The 18,405-nt window shown below is 36.5% G+C and overlaps 1 protein-coding gene across 1 annotated transcript in view; it reads right to left on the reverse strand.

The window, feature by feature from the left end:
• Window positions 1–1,744: 1,744 nt before the first annotated feature.
• The window catches only part of LOC308246865 (cadherin-related family member 4-like), a gene marked incomplete at both ends in the record, with an annotated part of 101,966 nt that continues 85,305 nt past the window's right edge, over window positions 1,745–18,405 (reverse strand). The window contains one exon of the mRNA XM_080665208.1: window positions 1,745–1,879. Within this exon, the coding sequence (XP_080521334.1) occupies window positions 1,745–1,879 (135 nt within the window). The remainder of the gene's footprint in view (window positions 1,880–18,405) is intronic.

Here is an 18,405-nt window from a genome sequence, read left to right on the forward strand (position 1 = left end):
ACAAGCACTAAATAATACTATATTTAAACAGACCTTAAATTGTCTTATAATAAATCATAATCATGTTATTAAGTACAAAGGGAATTATTTGTATTATATTAATTTTAGATAATACTTTTTCTAGATAGAGATCATGGATCTTGATGCTGTTCTAAGACAAAAATTTATAAATTTCATCTTAGATTCTTTTTTTTTTTTTTAAATATATTTTATTGATATTTTACAGAGAGGAAAGGAGAGGGATAGAAAGCTAGAAACATCGATGAGAGAGAAACATCGATCAGTTGCCTCCTGCACACCTCCCACTGGGGATGTGCCCGCAACCAAGGTACATGCCCTTGACCGGAATCGAACCCGGGACCCTTCAGTCCGCAGGCCGACGCTCTATCCACTGAGCCAAACCAGTTTCAGCTCATCTTAGATTCTTGAAAACAATTGTATTTGTCCTCATTCTTATGGTATTCATGCCTCCTCATTGTGAAAAAACAAAAAATAGGGATACCATTATGCAGTTGGCAATAGAATATCAGTCGTAGATCTTAATGCTCATCTGTAAATATGATTTCACTCTATGCTGGAATAGAATTACATGGTTAATAAGTATTGTTGAATGAATATAGGACTACTTAAAATTATTTTGATAAATAACTTAGGGATGAAATTAAACCTTTTAAATGCCAATCAACATTTTATGGCTCTAAACTTGAAATTTAGTGAAGTGCTAAGGACCCCAGTCTTAAAGTCTAAAATTTTGTTCTGTAAAGCTTCAAGGCAATTTCTACCTTGGTACCTGCCCAGGCTCCTTGGTAGTAAGATTTGGTAGGCTCTGCTGATGTTTGTGACAGTGGGGAAAAAATCTTGAACAGGAAGGAGTACTACAGATAAAGGAACAAGAAAAAAAAAAAAAGAAATATAATTATATAATTTTTTAAAAAAGAAACTTTATTTTTCATCAAAATTAATTCCCTTCTATGACATTAATCAAATAGCATTAAGTGTCCTTGTTAACAAACACCACAGACACAGATAAATAATAAAACTTAATCTAAACAAAATGCTAATTGATATTTCTTTTGTATATGGAACTGAATATTTCTTTAAACCATTTCAATAAAATTTCCATAAGAAAAGATCAGATCTTTAGGTACTCAAGATATTTCATATTACTCTGCTATTTTTATTCAGGAAAAAAAACCTATGAGTATCATAGATGACTTTGGGTTACCTGGGGAGAAGTTTCTAGTTGAACAAAAACTGTGTGGTAGCATTTTATATGATTCCTACATGCTCCTCTCTGCAATAGCAATCAGACATCCCTTTCCATGGCATATAATTTCAGATCAGAAATTGATTATAGAGAAGAGCGGGATATGGGTTCAGCAGACTTTTAAACCCACTTATTACACTTTCTTAGTTTACTATATTTTTCAGATAAATGGTTTTTGTTTGTTTTGTTTTTTAGCTTGAACCATTTGATTGACTGCTTAGGGATAGAGCATTAGCTTTATAACCAGAAGATTGTGGTTAACATTCTGTTATCCAAACATAAAAAGCGATGCTGTTTTATATATCTCAGCTTTGTTGTGATTATCAGCAAGGATAACACCAGTAAAGCATAAAAGTAATAAATGATCAATGCATTTTTCCTAATCTCTTTCTCCCCTTCCATCATGGCCTTTTCAAGGCATTCTTGATGAACTTTATGAACAATGAATGAATTCAAATAGAAGCAGTAATTCAAATCTTACTCTTTGAAGAGGCACCATGCAATAGCATAGAGACACATCACAAAAAGAACTCCTGTTAGAGTTAACACTGCAGAGATCCAGTTATCAGGGCTCCAATAATACGAAATCTTTATTAAGACAGAAGTTGTAATCTGATGAATAGAACAAATATTTGTTAAATATTAATAGCAGTGCTGTTGACAAAATTATGAACAGTTTAGGCTGAATACAGTGTTTTGCACATTTGACTTGCTTCTTTTTATATTATTTAAATCAGATTATCGTCTGATTCTTAACTGAAACATGAAAAAAACACAGTTACAGAAAATTACAAGGCATAATAAACGAATACCTCTTTCTGCCACCAAAAATAAATGTCTTTCTTTAGAAGCAAATATCTTTGTTCATAATATTGCTTCTGGCTAGAATCGCCTTTCCTGTCATGAAGAACCCCAGGTGAACACTTGTCCACTTATGGTGCTTTTGCAAGAGTCCTGACTTCTTGGTAGAAATTACCATGTCTCCTTGTTCATATTTCTACTGTAATATCTAGTGCAATCTACCGCAAGTATTTCCTTAATTCTGATTCTTCTGTTGGGGAAAAACTTCTGTTAAACAAAGACCATTAGTTGCTCATCTATAGAGATATGGATTCTTTGTAGTTCTTGCCACAGAGAAGATATCAATGAGTGTTGGCTAAATGACAGACTGAATGAATTGGCAAGTTGTTTACAGGACAAAGTATTATTTTGAAAATGAATTGTTGCCCTTTGAGTTCCTTATTATGAAAGCACAAAAGGTGTTTTTTTTCTCAGATAAATTCTCATCTAAAATTACCATTTAAAAAGTAAGTAATATAATTTAATGAAGTTCAATTTCTTTGACTAAGTAACATTGTATTCCAGCAGATGGCAGCATAGGATAGAATACATTTTGTGAACATGAACTCATTAGGTGTACCATTTCTTAAGGCAACATAAGACATGGAGCTAGTTTCACAGAAATGAAAAAGGAAATAAACCTTTGCAAATAAAGATCAATCAATAGAGGTGGTAGCAGAAATAGTACTCCTTATATAATTCAGTGATGGGAATCCTGATTACTTTGTTGAATATTAGTAGTTGTTGAGATTAAGTATTATATCACTAAGCATTCTATTTTACGCTACAGCAACCTGGGCATGTCTGGGCAAAGAAAGATCAGGACATCTATGTTCCAGCAGTGTCAGTTGAAATACTGCAGCCTTGTTTTCTTAAATAAATAATACACTTTATTTCCAAATAATAAACAGGCCAAAAGGATAACAATTTGGTCATATCATTTAATTATCTTGTATATAAAGTCATTCACTTCATTAAAATAATATATCTCCACCAAATACATTTGGCAAGAAAGCCAATACTCAATAAAAAAAAAAAAAAAAAAAAAAAAAAAGGACTGGAAACCAAGATGGCGGCATAGGTAAACACCTAAACTGCCTCACATAACAATTTCAAAACTACAACTAAAAGACAAAACGGACATCATCCAGAACCACAGGAAGGCTGGCTGAGTGGAAATTCTATAAGTAGAAGGAAAGAAAAAAGCACACTGAGACTCAGAGGGACTGCGGAAGGCAGAGGTACCGAGGTGCGCGTGTGGAGAGGGCTGGCAACTGAGTACGCGGCTGGCTTTCTCAAGTGGGAGTGAGACAAAAGCTCCCGACTGCACTGAAATCCAGTTCTGGGTGAGACTCTGGGGACGCAGACTCATTTGGGGAGAAACTGGACTGTCTGGCAGTGGGCGGAACTCGAGGGCAGCTTTCTCTCAGAGATGCTTGCAGCGATTACCATGGGACACTGAGACACAGGGGCCTATTAGGACAGGGCTTACGGGAAACCAATGCTGTCTGCTCCGCCCTGAGACTCCGCCCCATCCAAGCTGAGCACAGAGGCTTTTGCAAATCTTCTCTCATAAGGGTGTCTCCAGCACAAAAGTTCTCCCAGCGTAGACACAGCTGATCCTCACAGACAATTGGCCTGGAGGTCAATTCCTCCCAGTGATACCAACAACAATCAAGACTTAACTACAACAAGACTGTGCACACAGCCCACAAAGGGGTGCACCAAGAGTGCCCACCTCAGGTAACTGGGGAGGTTGAGCCACTGGGCCCTATAGGACACCTAGCACACAAAGCCACTCTATCAACTCAGGAAAGCAGCCAAAATGCAGAGACAAACAGATCACAAATGAAAGAAATGGAGGAAAGCAAATGACTATATATAGAGTTCAAAACCACGGTTATAAGGTTTTTCAAGAATTTTCTAGAAAAGGCCGATAAATTTAGCGAGACCCTAGAGGATATGAAAAAGGACCAACTAGAAATTAAGCATACACTGACTGAAATAAAAAATATTATACAGAGATCTAACAGCAGACTAGAGGATCGCAAGAATCAAGTCAAAGATTTGAAATACAAAGAAGCAAAAAACACTCAACCGGAAAAGCAAAAAGAAAAAAGAATCCAAAAATATGAAGATAGTGTAAGGAGCCTCTGGGACAACTTCAAGAGTACCAACATCAGAATTATGGGGGTGCCAGAAGAAGAGAGAGAGCAAGACACTGAAAACCTATTTGAAGAAATAATGACAGAAAACTTCCCCCACCTGGTGAAAGAAATAGACTTACAAGTCCAGGAAGCGCAGAGAACCCTAAACAAAAGGAATCCAAAGAGGACCACACCAAGACACATCATAATTAAAATGCCAAGAGCAAAGACAGACAATATTAAAAGCAGCAAGAGAAAAACAGTTAGTTACCTACAAGGGAATACCCATACTACTGTCAGCTGATTTCTCAACAGAAACTATGCAGGCCAGAAGGGAGTGGCAAGAAATATTCAAAGTGAATATTATATGAAATGCTGAAAGGTATTCTTTAAGAAGAGGAAGAAGAAGAAAAAGGTAAAGATAAAAATTATGAACAACAAAAACATATCTATCAACAAGTGAAACTAAAAATCAAATGAATAAAAAAATCTGATGAACAGAATAAACTGGTGAATATAATAGAATCAGGGGCATAGAAAAGGAGTGGACTGACAATTCTCAGGGGGAAAGGGGTATGGGAGGTGCGGGGAGAGACTGGACAAAAATCATACACCTATGGATGAGGACAGTGGTGGGGGGTAAGGGTAGAGGGTGGGGTGGGAACTGGGTGGAGGGGAGCTGTGGGGGAAAAAAGAGGAACAATTGTAATAATCTGAACAATAAAGATTCATTAAATTAAAAAAAAGATTCCAGGCCTAACCCTATTAAGTTAACTAGCAAACTTCCTTTTTCTTTCTTCTTTTCCTTTTTCTTTCTTTCTTTCTCTCAACAAATATTTATTAAACACCTGCTATATCCCAAGAAGTATACATCAAAATAACTTTATAAAGGAAATTTAAAACTGAAAAGGGTACATTTATTCAACAGCCACTATGTGCTTTTTAGCTATATTATATCAGTTTCCCCTAATGCAATCCGAAAAGAAAGGTGTTCACTGCTTCCAATTTACAAAGGAGGACTGAGGCCCAGGAGGTCCTTTCCTATGTCACCTAAAGTTCCACAGTTACTAAGCGGCAGAACTGGTGTTCACGTCCAGATTTGTGTGTTTCTAAAGACCATGTTCTTTCTAATAGACAACGCTACCTGTCAAGAAAATGAGGATAATGTGAGAATTTTGAGGGGGGAAATTAATTCCTATATCACATTAGTGTCATTATAATTTTTTATGAGAATTCAACTGTATAGATCTAATTCAAGGTAATTTTTGTTTAAAAATTGTTTAGAGGTAAGAGGAAAGAATCATCCTTATTTCTTGTACTTGGTTTGCCTGACAAACAAGGTGGATGTCACAGTTCCTTCATTCTCTTTTTTCCCTCCTTTCTCATGCACACACACCAAAAATATCTAAAGCTTTTAGTTAAAAAAAACTAGAGGCCTGATGCAAGAAATTCACGCAAGCATATTCCCTCACAGTTTTTGCCTCGCAGTCCCCCCCCCCCCCCCCCCCAACACTGGTCGCTCTGGAAAGTCATTTCAGAAGGTCGTTCTACTGGCTGGTCTAATTAGCATATTAGCTCTTTATTATATAGGATAGTGCAGTGGTCAGCAAACTGCGGCACGCAAGCCACATGCGGCTCATGAGCCGCAGTTTGCCGACCACTGGGATAGTGCATCTTTTTTTTTTTTTTTTAATATTTCAAAATCTAAGACAAGTCAGACTATTACTTTTCTTCAGGAATTATGTTTAAAAAGCAAATTTCTTATACAGGAATTAAATATAATATTACTGACTTGTATTTAAATAGCATGTTTATTACAAGAGCTTTCATGTCTCTTGTTTCATTTGATCCTGGCAACATCCTTTGCACTATACACAGTTATTTTAATCTTTTTAGTAATCCATGTACAGTACACAGAGTAAATATTTAAATATGTATTATTTGCAAGCTTTGGCTCTCTCAAGTACATATTCTTTCAATTGCTGATTCAGAACAATTAAAAAAACAAATTTGGGTATTAGCATTTGATACTCTCAGCATTTGATACTCCATAGCTTACTACATTATCATTGGATATTTTAGTTTATAAAATTTTTGGAATCCCCAAAAGATAAAAATCATGAAGGCAAGGACATTCACTCTTGCCTTACTTCTTGAAATACTGACCTAACTGGTCTTCTCTTCCCCATTCTATCCTCCCCTCTGCTGGTATACTTTTGTCCTAAAACTATTAATTTCTACTCCCCAGGGATCTAAATTGCTTTTGTATTGTCTAAAACAAAGTCCAAAATCCATATTATTGATGCTAGACCTGTTTCAATCTATGTAACATCTACCTTTCTGGGCTGGTCTCTGGCTGACCCTCCTCAAAGGTTCTAGACACTCTTGGCTTTAATTCTTTCAAGACCATGTATTCTCATACCTATATTCCTTAATTTCCACTATTTCTAAAGGTCTTTGCTTCTTGTTCTAGCTATCAAAGGCCTATATAAAATTCAAATATCTTTTCTTGGAACTTCTCATATTCTCCGAGCCAGAATTTTTGACATTGTCTTTACTACCATACATTTACTCTTCCTTTATAGCACTTGTCATAATGACCTATAATTTGACTGATTTAAAATAAATCTATATGCTTTTTGTTGTTTATAAGTAATTGCATGATATAAACCCTGCCAGTCTCTTCACTTTATTTCACTCTTTTCTCTAACTCACCACATTTATCCTCAACCATTTCTCTACCTTTTTTGCCAGTCTTCATGGTTCTACTACTTACTAAGTCTGTAACTTTGGGAAAGTTATTTAAACTCCTGGAATATCAGTTTTCTTTTTTGTACCATAAAAAAAAGTAGTTAAAACTTTGATTTTGAATAAATCATTTTTATTTAATTGGTGTGACAATTTAATTTGATAGATTTGTAAATATAAATTTCATGATTAGCAAGGAATTTTTTAACATATGGATGTAATTATCTTCTCATAGGAAAATTATGAAAATTTGATGTAATTATTATTTCCTAAAATTCCTAGAAATCATTTTAGCTCATGTATATATTATTGTGTAACATATTCTCTTTTTTAAAATTTATCTTCATTGTTGAAAGTATTACAGTGTCCCTTTTTTTCCCTCCAATCCATTGACCCCCTCCACCCTGTTCCAGCCCCCTCCGCAGGCCTTCACCACACCTATTGTCTGTGTCCATGGGTTAAAAATATTCTCTTTTTATATTTAAATTTTAATTATGGGTTGAAACCTTTTTTATTGCTTACTGGCTTTCTTAAGCAGAACCCATGAAGATACTTTTTATAGTTGAACAGTTGAGCTGTTACTTCTCTCTGGAATGAACATGAGGAATGATATAATGAATGGCTCAAGATTGACAGGACACTGGACTATGTATGTCATCAGATATTTATCTCATCATTAGGTAAATCACCAGTGAAAACAAAAGAATTTCCCATCTGTTATTTGGTCATGTACTAAGCTTCTTACAGCTGTTTGCAGTTAATTTGGCTTGATTTCTAGCCTTAATTACTTAAGTTGTTATATCTTACAGAAAGGACAATAATAACATTCTTCCCTATCATAAAATCTTTCATCATTGGGTATTAGGGTCACAGGAGTTGTGCAAGGTTATAACCCAGCAGAGTACAATTTCTATATTTCTGCTGACTGTCAGAATATTTCAATTAACTCTTGAGGAAGAATTTTTAAAAGTTTGCCAATAAGAAATTCTGATTCAAGTTTATATAATAGTTGCTTTTCATGCTGTCTCAAATACTTCGTCAAGTATAGACCAGATATTTATAGAAAATTAAGTAAATTTTAGTAGTAAAAAGTTGAAAATTTAAGTGAAAATGCTGATGTTCCTCTTTTACCAAAGATATAGTATAAAAATTAATATTATCAACTACATTTAAAAATATTAATATTATAAAGAAAACATGAAAACTTTTGTTTTCCTTAGTGGGAACTGCAAATAAGAAGTAGAGCATAGAGGAGGAAAAATAATTTTCTCTCTATTCTTCTAGGTTCTTGACTGAGAACCCTTCCCTCCCCTTCACATACCCCCGCCTCCTAGTAAAAGACAGATTAACAGGAAAACAAACAGAAGTTTAATAATACATATAGCTCTTTGAAATGGTCCAAGCTACCACCTTAAATGCCTTCTCCAGATAAGACAAAAGAAGATGTTGAGGGTGGGAGAGCCAGTTATGATAGGCAATTAGAAAAACACAATAAACAAGAATAAGGTTGGTATGCAGATTTAGATCCTTGATTATTCCATAAATTTCTAGAGATTGGGTCATCCTCCTCTTTCTGGTACAAAAAGGGAGACACCAATCTCTTACAAAAGGGTCATTTTTACTCCAATTTCAGAACTTTGCCTGTCTCTGCTTTCTTAAAAATAGTCAGCAGAAAATAATCCTTAGGTCAAATAGGTATATCTTGTAAGGGCAAATTCTGCTCCCTTTCAAGAAGTTTGCAAACCATGTCAGTCATGACGTATGCCTAATGTTTTCAAACAAACTGTTTCTGTGTTTTTAGTTAATTGATAAACATTTATAAATTAATATAATGCTACTACTTATTAATCACCTCCTATGTTCTGGGCACTGCACTAGGAGAGGCTTATGAAATACCTTTTAATAATCCCTATTGACACATTAGAAACTGAGGTGTGGATATGGTAAATAACTCAGCCCAGGCTCAAGGTTACTGAGTGGAAGACCCAGGATTCAAATGTAGATCTGTTTTATTCCCCACACCACTCTCTTTCTGTTGTGGGTGAAGATTGCCTACTGTCTATATAAAAACAGTTTTGACAGAATCTGTGTGAACTTATATCATTAGCATTTCTTTCATTTCAAACTTGCATTTGAAACTTTACTTCCTTTGCATTAGAAGGCCTGGTCATACTATGTGAATGAATGAGTATGGGGAGAATTTAAAAAGGAATGCTGTCAAAATGTTTTCTGGGCATTAAGTTAGTATTTAAAAATTAACTTGTTTAACCTTCTGTTATCATATTACTCCTAGAGCTTCTTATTCATCTCATATCCAAGAGGCTCATTAAACTAGTACATATTATACAAATGAAAATAAATGCCAAAGGAGAAAAAAATGTGGAAAATTGATTTAAAAATATAAAGTTTGAACTATAAAGACAGAAATTTAAAGTTATTAAATGCCTAACCATGATTTTCTTAGATTGAAAGACAGAACCAATTAGCAAAAAGACATTATTAGAAATGCTAAATAAATAAGTAAACAAATAAATAAATACATTTCCTAAGTTTCTTTAACCAATTTGTCTCACTTTTATTACCCATTTATTACTTGTGAAGGCAAGTACCTACTTTGTGACCTACTTTGTATTTTATAAAATAAATAGATTATTATTTTCTAGTTTATAAATAACTTCTTGAAATAAATCAACTATACTAAGAAAGTTATATTCTATCTTAAAATGAGGTAGCATTAAATCTGAGGTCCTAGATGGCAGCTGATAGATGGCAGGCTGCAAGATAGTGTGTGAGTGAGAGAGTGAAAGGAGAGTGCGTGGACATGCTGGGAGTGTCTGTATTTGTGAGTGAGGGATAGCTATATTCCACAGGACTGTTGGGGACTGGCGGACCAGGCTTTCTGGCTGGGCAGCCTCTACTACTGCTGAAATCTCTCCTGGAGTGGCTGGCTCTGCCACAGAGACTGTGCCATCTTGAAGGGGAGAGTGGCTGTGATCAGAAGCCCAGCCTTACCTTCACCCAGGGAGACCTCGGATACCTCCTGAGACCCTACAACCACTACGCCCAGGGACCAGCCTCTCTGGCACCTAAAAAGTTTGTCCAGGGGGAGACAAAGTGGCACCGAATACGCGGACGGTCCCTGTGCCTTCTCAGAGAGCAGGTAGAAGTAACAGCTGAATCGAACAACATCCACCCGGAATTGGCAAATGAAACACAGCTGGTGAGGCAATCTGTGGACGGAAAGATCAGAGATTGCCTGGAGAGAGCTCTGCCTCCTCCAATTCAGCTGGGTGTTGTTTGGGTGTTTGTTGTTTGCATTTTTTGGATTAGCAATTGGTTTTTTGGTGTTTTCTCCCATATACATATATTTTCCCCTTCTTTCTTCTTGTTTTTCTTTTCTCTCTTACATTTTTTCCTTTTTACAATATCATTTTTGCACTCTTTTTCTCTCCCCTAATTCTCTTTTCTCTGGTGGTCACCTTTATTTGGGGTTATTGGTATTGTGAATACATTTGTGTGTGGTGCCCTGTGTGTTGTGTCTTGTCATATTGTATTGTGTGCCTTTAAGTCAATGTAGGAGAGAGAGAGCTACATAACCAGACACCCTGAGAAGAGCGAACATGGGGAGACAAAGAAACAGCACCCATATGAAAGAAAAGGAGGAATCACCAGAAAAGGAAGTAAACAAAATGGAGGCAAGGTATATGTCAGAGAAAAAGGTAGGAAAAATACCCAAGCAGAACAACTGGAAAAAAAAACTTAAAAAATAGGAGGAGAGCCTAAGGGAACCTTGAGACAAGACAAAACAAAACAACATCCACATAATATGGGTGCCAGAAAGAGAAGAAACCGAGCAAGAAATAGAAAACCTGTTTGGTGAAATAATGACAGAAAACTTCACTGATAGTGGGAAGAAGAAAAAACTCATACAAGTCCAAGAAGCTCACAGAGTCCCAAACAAGATGAACCAAAAAAGACCAACACCAAGACACATTATAATTAAATTGGAAAACACCAACGACAAAGTAAGAATCTTAAAGGCTGCCAGAGACAGACAGAAAGTTACCTACAAGGGATCTCCCATCAGACTATCAACTGATTTCTCAACAGAAACACATCAGGTCAGAGGGAATAGAATTAAATATACAAAGTCATGCAAAGGAAGGGTGTGAATCCAAGAACAATATACCCAGCAAGGCTATCAATCAAAGTTGAGCATGAAATCAGGAGCTTCACAGACAAAAAAGGGCTAAGAGAGTTTATTACTACCAAACCAGCAATGCAGCAAATGCTAAAGGGACTGCTGTAAAAAGAAGAAATAGGAAGGGAAGAAGGAACACAGCCATAAAGAATAAAAATTGTGACAAACAAGTACTTATCAATAATAACTTTAGCCAAAACCGGTTTGGCTCAGTGGATAGAGCGTCAGCCTGCAGACTGAAAGGTCCCAGGTTTGATTCCGGTCAAGGGCACTTACCTTGGTTGCGGGCACATCTCCAGTAGGAGGTGTGCAGGAGGCAGCTGATCGATGTTTCTCTCTCATCGATGTTTCTAACTCTCTATCCCTTTCCTTTCCTCTCTGTAAAATATCAATAAAATATATTAAAAAAAATAATAATAATAACTTTAAATGTAAATGGATTAAATGTCCAAATTAAAAGACATAGGGTAGCTGAGTGGATAAGAAAACATGACCCATATATCTGCTGTCTATAGGAGACCCACCTCAGAACAAAGGACTCACACAGACTGATGGTGAAGGGATGGAAAAAGGTTTTTCAGGCGAATGGAAATGAAAAAAAAAAAAAAAAGCTGGGGTAGCAATACTTATATCTGACAAATTAGACATCAAAGTGAAGGCCATAACAAGAGATAAGGAAGGCCACTTCATAATATTAAAAGGAGCAATTCAACAAGAAGATATAACTCAGGTAAACATATATGCACCCAATACAGAAGCACCCAAATACATAAAAAAAACTTCTGGGGGATATCAAAGGAGAGATTGACAGCAATACAATCATAGTAGGAGACTTTAATAGCCCACTAACACCACTGGATAAATCCTCTAAACAAAAAAATCAGAAAAGAAACATCAATCCTAAATGAATCACTTGATCAGATGGAATTAATTAACATCTTCAGAACATTTCACCCCAAAGCCACAGAATATACATTCTTCTCAAGTACACATGGGTCATTTTCAAAGATAGACCATATATTGAGACATAGGCAAAGTCTCTTCAAATTCAAGAAGATAGAAATCATATCAAGCATCTTCTCAGATCACAGTGGCATAAAACTGGAGATCAACTACAATAAAAACAATAAAAAAAAATCAAACACATGGAGACTAAACAGCATGCTATTAAACAATGACTGGGTTACCAGAGAGATCAAAGAAGAAATAAAAAACATCATGGCAACAAACGACAATGAAAACACAACAATCCAAAATCTATGGGACACAGTGAAAGCAGTCTTGAGAGGGAATTTCATAGCTCTACAGGCCTACCTCAAAAAAACAAGAAAAAATGGTAATAAATTATCTAGCCCTACAACTCAAAGAGTTAAAAAGAGAACAACTAGAAAAGCCCAACATAAGCAGAAGGAAGGAAATAATAAAAATCAGAGCTGAAATAAACAACATAGAGACCAAAAAAAAAAAAATGATATAAATGATCAAAAAAACAAGAGCTGGTTTTTGAAAGGATAAACAGTATTGATGAACCTCTAGCCAGGATCACCAAAGAGCAAAGAGAGAGGACCCAAATAAAGTCAGAAATGAAAGAGGTGAAGTAACAACCGATCCCACAGACATACAAAGGATTATGAAAAAAATACTATGAACAACTCTTCCAACAAAATGGACAAACTAGATGAAATGGACATATTCTTAGAAAAATACAAGCTCCCAAAACTCAATCAAGAGAATAAAAAAAAAACAGAATAGGCCAACAACTACTGAAGAAATTGAAGCAGTGATCAGAAATCTTCCGGCAAACAAAAGCCCTGATCTGGACAGCTTTATAGGGGAGTTCTACCAAGCATTCAAAGAATAATTAAACCTATCCTCCTCAGACTTTTCCAAAAAATTCAAGAGGAAGGCACACTTCCAAGCTCTTTCTATGAAGCCAGCATTACCCTAATTCCAAAACCAGAGAAAGACACCACAAAAAAAAAGAGAACTACTGGCCAATATCCTTAATGAACATAGATGCTATAATCCTCAACAAAATTCTAGCAAATCGGATTCAGCATTCCATTAGAAAGATCATACACTATGACCAAGTGGGATTTATTCAGGGATGCAAGGATGGTACAATATCCGCAAATCAATAAATGTGATACATCAAATAAGTAAATTGAGAGACAAAAATCACATAATCATATCAATCACTGCAGAAAAAGCATTTGACAAAACCCAACATCTTTTCTTGATAAAAACTCTCAGCAAAGTGGGAATACAGGGATCATACCTCAACATAATAAAACCTTATATTACAAACCTACAGCTAACATCACACTCATTGGGCGAAAACTAAACTCATTTCCCCTGAGAACAGGAATAAGAGAGGGATGTTCCCTTTCACCACTCCTGTTTGATATAGTACTGTGTTAGCCATAGTGATCAGACAAGAAGAAGAAATAAAAGGCATCCAAATTGGAAAAGAAGAAGTAAAACTGTCCTTATTCACAAATGACATGATACTATACATAGAGAACCCCAAAGACTCCATCAAAAAACTACTAGACCTAATAAATGAATTAGGCAATGTAGCAGGATACAAAATTAACACCTAAAATCTATGACCTTTTTATACACCAATAATGAACTCAGAGAAAGAGAAATGAAAAATACAATCCCAAATTATCATTGCACCAAAAAAATTAAGATACCTAGGAATTAACTTAACTAAGGAAATAAAAGACCCATACTCAGTAAACTACAGGACACTGAAAAAAAGAGATAGAGGAAGACATAAACAAATGGAAGAACATACCGTGTTCATGGATTGGTGGAATCAACATCATTAAAATGTCCATACTACCCAAAGAAATCTACAGATTCAATGCAATCCCCATTAAAATACCAACAGCATACTTCAAAGATCTAGTACAAACTCTCCAAAAATTCACCTGGAATAAAAAAAGACCCTGAATAGCCACAACAATCCTGAGAAAGAAAAACAAATTTGGAAGGATCACAATATCTGATATTGAGCTTTATTGCCAAACCACGGTTCTCAAAACTACCTGGTACTTGCACAAAAACAGACATATATACCAATGGAACAGACCAGGAACCCGGAAATCAACCCTAACCATTATGCTCAATTAATATTTGACAAAGGAGGCAAGAGCATACAACGGAGTTAAGACAGTGTCTTCAATAAATGGTGTTGGGAAATTTGGTCAGATACATGCAAAAAAATGAAACTAGATCACCAATTTACACCATACACAAAAACAAACTCAAAATGGCTAAAGGACTTACATAAAAGATGGGAAACCATAAAAATCCTACCAGACTCCATAGGCAGCAAAATAGCAGACATATGTCATAGCAATATCTTTACAGACACAGCCCCTAGGGCAATGGAGACTAAGGAGAAATTAAACAAATGGGACTACATCAAAATAAAAAGCTTCTGCATAGCAAAAGAAACCATAAACAAAACAACAAAAAGGCCACTGCATGGGAGAACATATTTGCCAATGATATTTCCGATAAGGGTTTAATCTCCAAAATTTACAGAGAACTTATACAACTTAATAAAAGGAAGAAAAACGATCCAATCAAAAAATGGGCAAAGGACCTAAATAGACACTTTATGAAAGAGGACATACAGAAAGCCGAGAGACATATGAAAACATGCTCAAATTCACTAATCCTCCAAGAGATGCAAATCAAAACAACAATGAGATACCTTCTTACACCTGTCAGAATGGCTATCATCAACAAATCAACAAACGACAAGTGCTGGCGAGGATGTGGAGAAAAAGAAACCCTCGTCAGAATGCAGACTGGTACAGCCACTGTGGAAGACAGAATGGAGTTTCCTCAAAAATTTAAAAATGGAACTCCCATTTGACCCAGTGGTCCCACTTCTAGGACTATATCCCAAGAAACCAGAAACACCAATCAGAAAGGATATATGCACCGCTGTGTTCATAGCAGCACAATTTACAATAGCTAAGATTTGAAAACAGCCTAAGTACCCATTAGCAGATGAGTGGATTAAAAATGTGCTTCATCGCCTGACTGGTTTGGCTCAGTGGATAGAGCATCGGCCTGCGGACTGAAGGGTCCTGGGTTCGATTCCGGTAAAGGGCATGTATGTTGGTTGCGGGCACATCCCCAGTGGGGGGTGTGCAAAAGGCAGCTGATAGATGTTTCTCTCTCATCTATGTTTCTGACTCTCTATCCCTCTCTCTTCCTCTCTGTAAAAAATCAATAAAGTATATTAAAAAAATAAATAAAAAATAAAAATAAAAATGTGCTACATCTACATAATGGAATACTATGCTGTGGTAAAAAAGAAGGAACTTTTATCATTTGCAACAGAATGGGCAGAACTGGAGAGCATTATCCTAAGCAAAATAAGCCAGTCAGAGAAAGATAAATATCACATGATCTCTTATGTGGGATATAATCCTATATAATAAATAAGTGATATGCAAATTAACCCTCATGCCCTCACAAGATGGCTTCCTACAACCGGCCGGCAGGGGGGTTAGTGAGGGATGACCAAATGACTGAACAAGCAGGCTGCATGGGGCGACCATGCTAGCGGGGGTGGGACAGTTTGGGGTTACCTGGCCAACGGAGGGGGCAGTTGGGGACAACCTGCCTGGCAGGGAGGATCAGTTAGGGGTGACCAGGCTGGCAGAGGGGGGCAGTTGGGGACAACCAGGCTGGCAGGGGGGGCAGTTAGGGGCGATCAGCCTGGCATGCAGAGGCAGTGAGTGGCGATCAGGCTGGCATTGGGGGGCAGTTGGGGTGACCAGGCAGGCAGGCAGGTGAGTGATTAGGAGCCAGTGGTCCAGCATTGTGAGAGGGTTGTCCTAAACTGGCAGTTGGACATCCCCCGAGGGGTCCCGGATTGGAGAGGGTGCAGGCTGGCCTGAGTGGACCCCTCCTCCCCCGTGCATGAATTTCATGCACCGGGCCTCTAGTGATCAACATAATTTGATGAACAAGAATAGATCCAGAGACAAATGGCAGGGGAGGGAGGTTAGAGAGCAACCAAAGGACTTATATGCATGCATATTAGCATAACCAATGGACACAGACACTGGGGCAGTGGGGGCTTGTCTGGGATGGGAATTCTGGGGGGGGGAGGGTCAAGCGGGGGAAAAAGGAGACATATGTAAAACTTTAGACAATAAATAAACAAATAAATAATAAATGAATAATCTAATGGCAATGTGATTGATAAACAACATCATGAAGCTGAGTATTGTTTTATACTTGTACTTTTGACAAGCCTTTTTTTAAAAGTTTGATTTACTGTTCTTGTATAAGGAAACTCATATGTATCAGACAATTATATATATTTTAAACTGCAGTACATCCCACAACGTTGAGTACTTCCATGTAGGAATTTCACCATACATGACCAAACAGAATTTTGTCTATTTACTAAGGGGAGGGGAGTGTTTATTTATGAGTTTTATTTCCTAAAGCATATAGCCACCAGTCCAGAGACTAATATAAATAATTTTATTTTATATGCATAACCCATGGACACAGACAGTAGGGTGGTGGAGGCCTGGAGTGGGGGCAGGTTATAAGGGTTCAATAGGAGAAAAAAGGGGACATATGTAATACTTTCAACAATAAAGATTTTTAAAAATAATAATTTTCTTTTTAATTACGTAAGATACTATTTTCCTTAAAAATAAACCCTAGCTCTTCTGTTGAGTAGCTCAGGAAGACGTAGAATACAGAATAGCCTAATTTGCTTAAGAAGTGGTAGGCAGAGTTATGCCATGCTGTATTTTCTTACCTTTACTATGCCTTTTTAAATATAGTCGACCTTTGTACAACATGGGATTTAGGGGTACTGACCCCTACCCTGTGCAGTTGAAAAATCCATGTATAACTTTTGCCTTCCCCAAAACTTACCTACAAATACCCTACTGTTGACTAGAAGCCTTACCAATAACACAAATAGTAGATCAGTAAATATTTTGTATGTTACATGTATGTATACCGTATTACAGTAAAATAAGCTAGAGAAAAGAAAATGTTATTAAGAAAGTCATAAGGAAGAGAAAATACTTTGGTTGTATTTATTTGAGTATCCATTTATCAGTGGACCTGCACAGTTCAAACCTGAACTACAAGGTCAACTATAGTTCTTTCCATAAGCCTTTTGTTACTCTTTACTCTGTGTCTGCTTTCTATTGGGAGTTAGATCAACAAAAGATCAAGAAATTAATGAACTTAAAATATGAGTCTCACTATTTATTCACAGAGCTAGTTTCCTTCTAGGGTATATAAACATAACACATAAAATACATGAAAATAAATGCCCAAACAATTGTATATACTGAGTGGCCAGATTATTATGATCTCTGAACGCATAATACTCTGGCCATTCAGAGTGTGTGTGTGTGTGTGTGTGTGTGTGTGTGTGTGTGTGTGTATTAGAGGCCCGGTGCATGAATTCGTGCATGGGTGGGATCTGGCCAGCCTGGCCAGGGGGAGGGGACATGGGCGGTTGGCCAGCCTGCCTGCTGGTCGAACTCCTGGTCAAGGGGACAATTTGCATATTAGCCTTTTATTATATAGGATATACACTGAGTGGCCAGATTATTATGCATTCAGAGATCATAATAATCTGGCCACTCAGTGTATATGTAGATTCATGTCAAGAGAAAGACAAGTGGCTTTCATGGATACTCTGACCTATTAAAGTGTGTGGCTACAGTGTTATATTATTCTTTGAAATGAGAGGTGAGAAAGTAAAGTAAATGCTCTTTCATTTTTTTGGTGGCTAAACTTTTGCTTATTATATATAAGTTTTTGCTAATCTCTCTTAAATCTCTTTTTTATACACTTGAAATTGGTTCTACCTTTCCAAGTCTGTTAAAGAATAAGGTGGGCAGGTTCAGTAGTGTGCTGGTGAACTAACTCTAAAAAGCAAAAAAATAAAAATAAATAAAAAATCCTGTAGCATTTACCAATTTTCATAGTATTAATATTTCCACCATGATTGAATTCAAGCTACTACAGGCTTAACAACCAGCCTACAAAACATCTGAATATTTAACATAGACTTTCCTTAGCTTAAATTATCCAGCTCCAGCAAACCACTGTTCTAAATGTTCAGCTGAACACAAAGTTCCATGCACATATGATTGCAAATTATCTTGTGACATACATGCTAGTAA

This window comes from Plecotus auritus (genome assembly GCF_963455305.1).
Source record: "Plecotus auritus genome assembly, chromosome: 4".
In the NCBI taxonomy this organism is placed as follows: Eukaryota; Metazoa; Chordata; class Mammalia; order Chiroptera; family Vespertilionidae; genus Plecotus; species Plecotus auritus.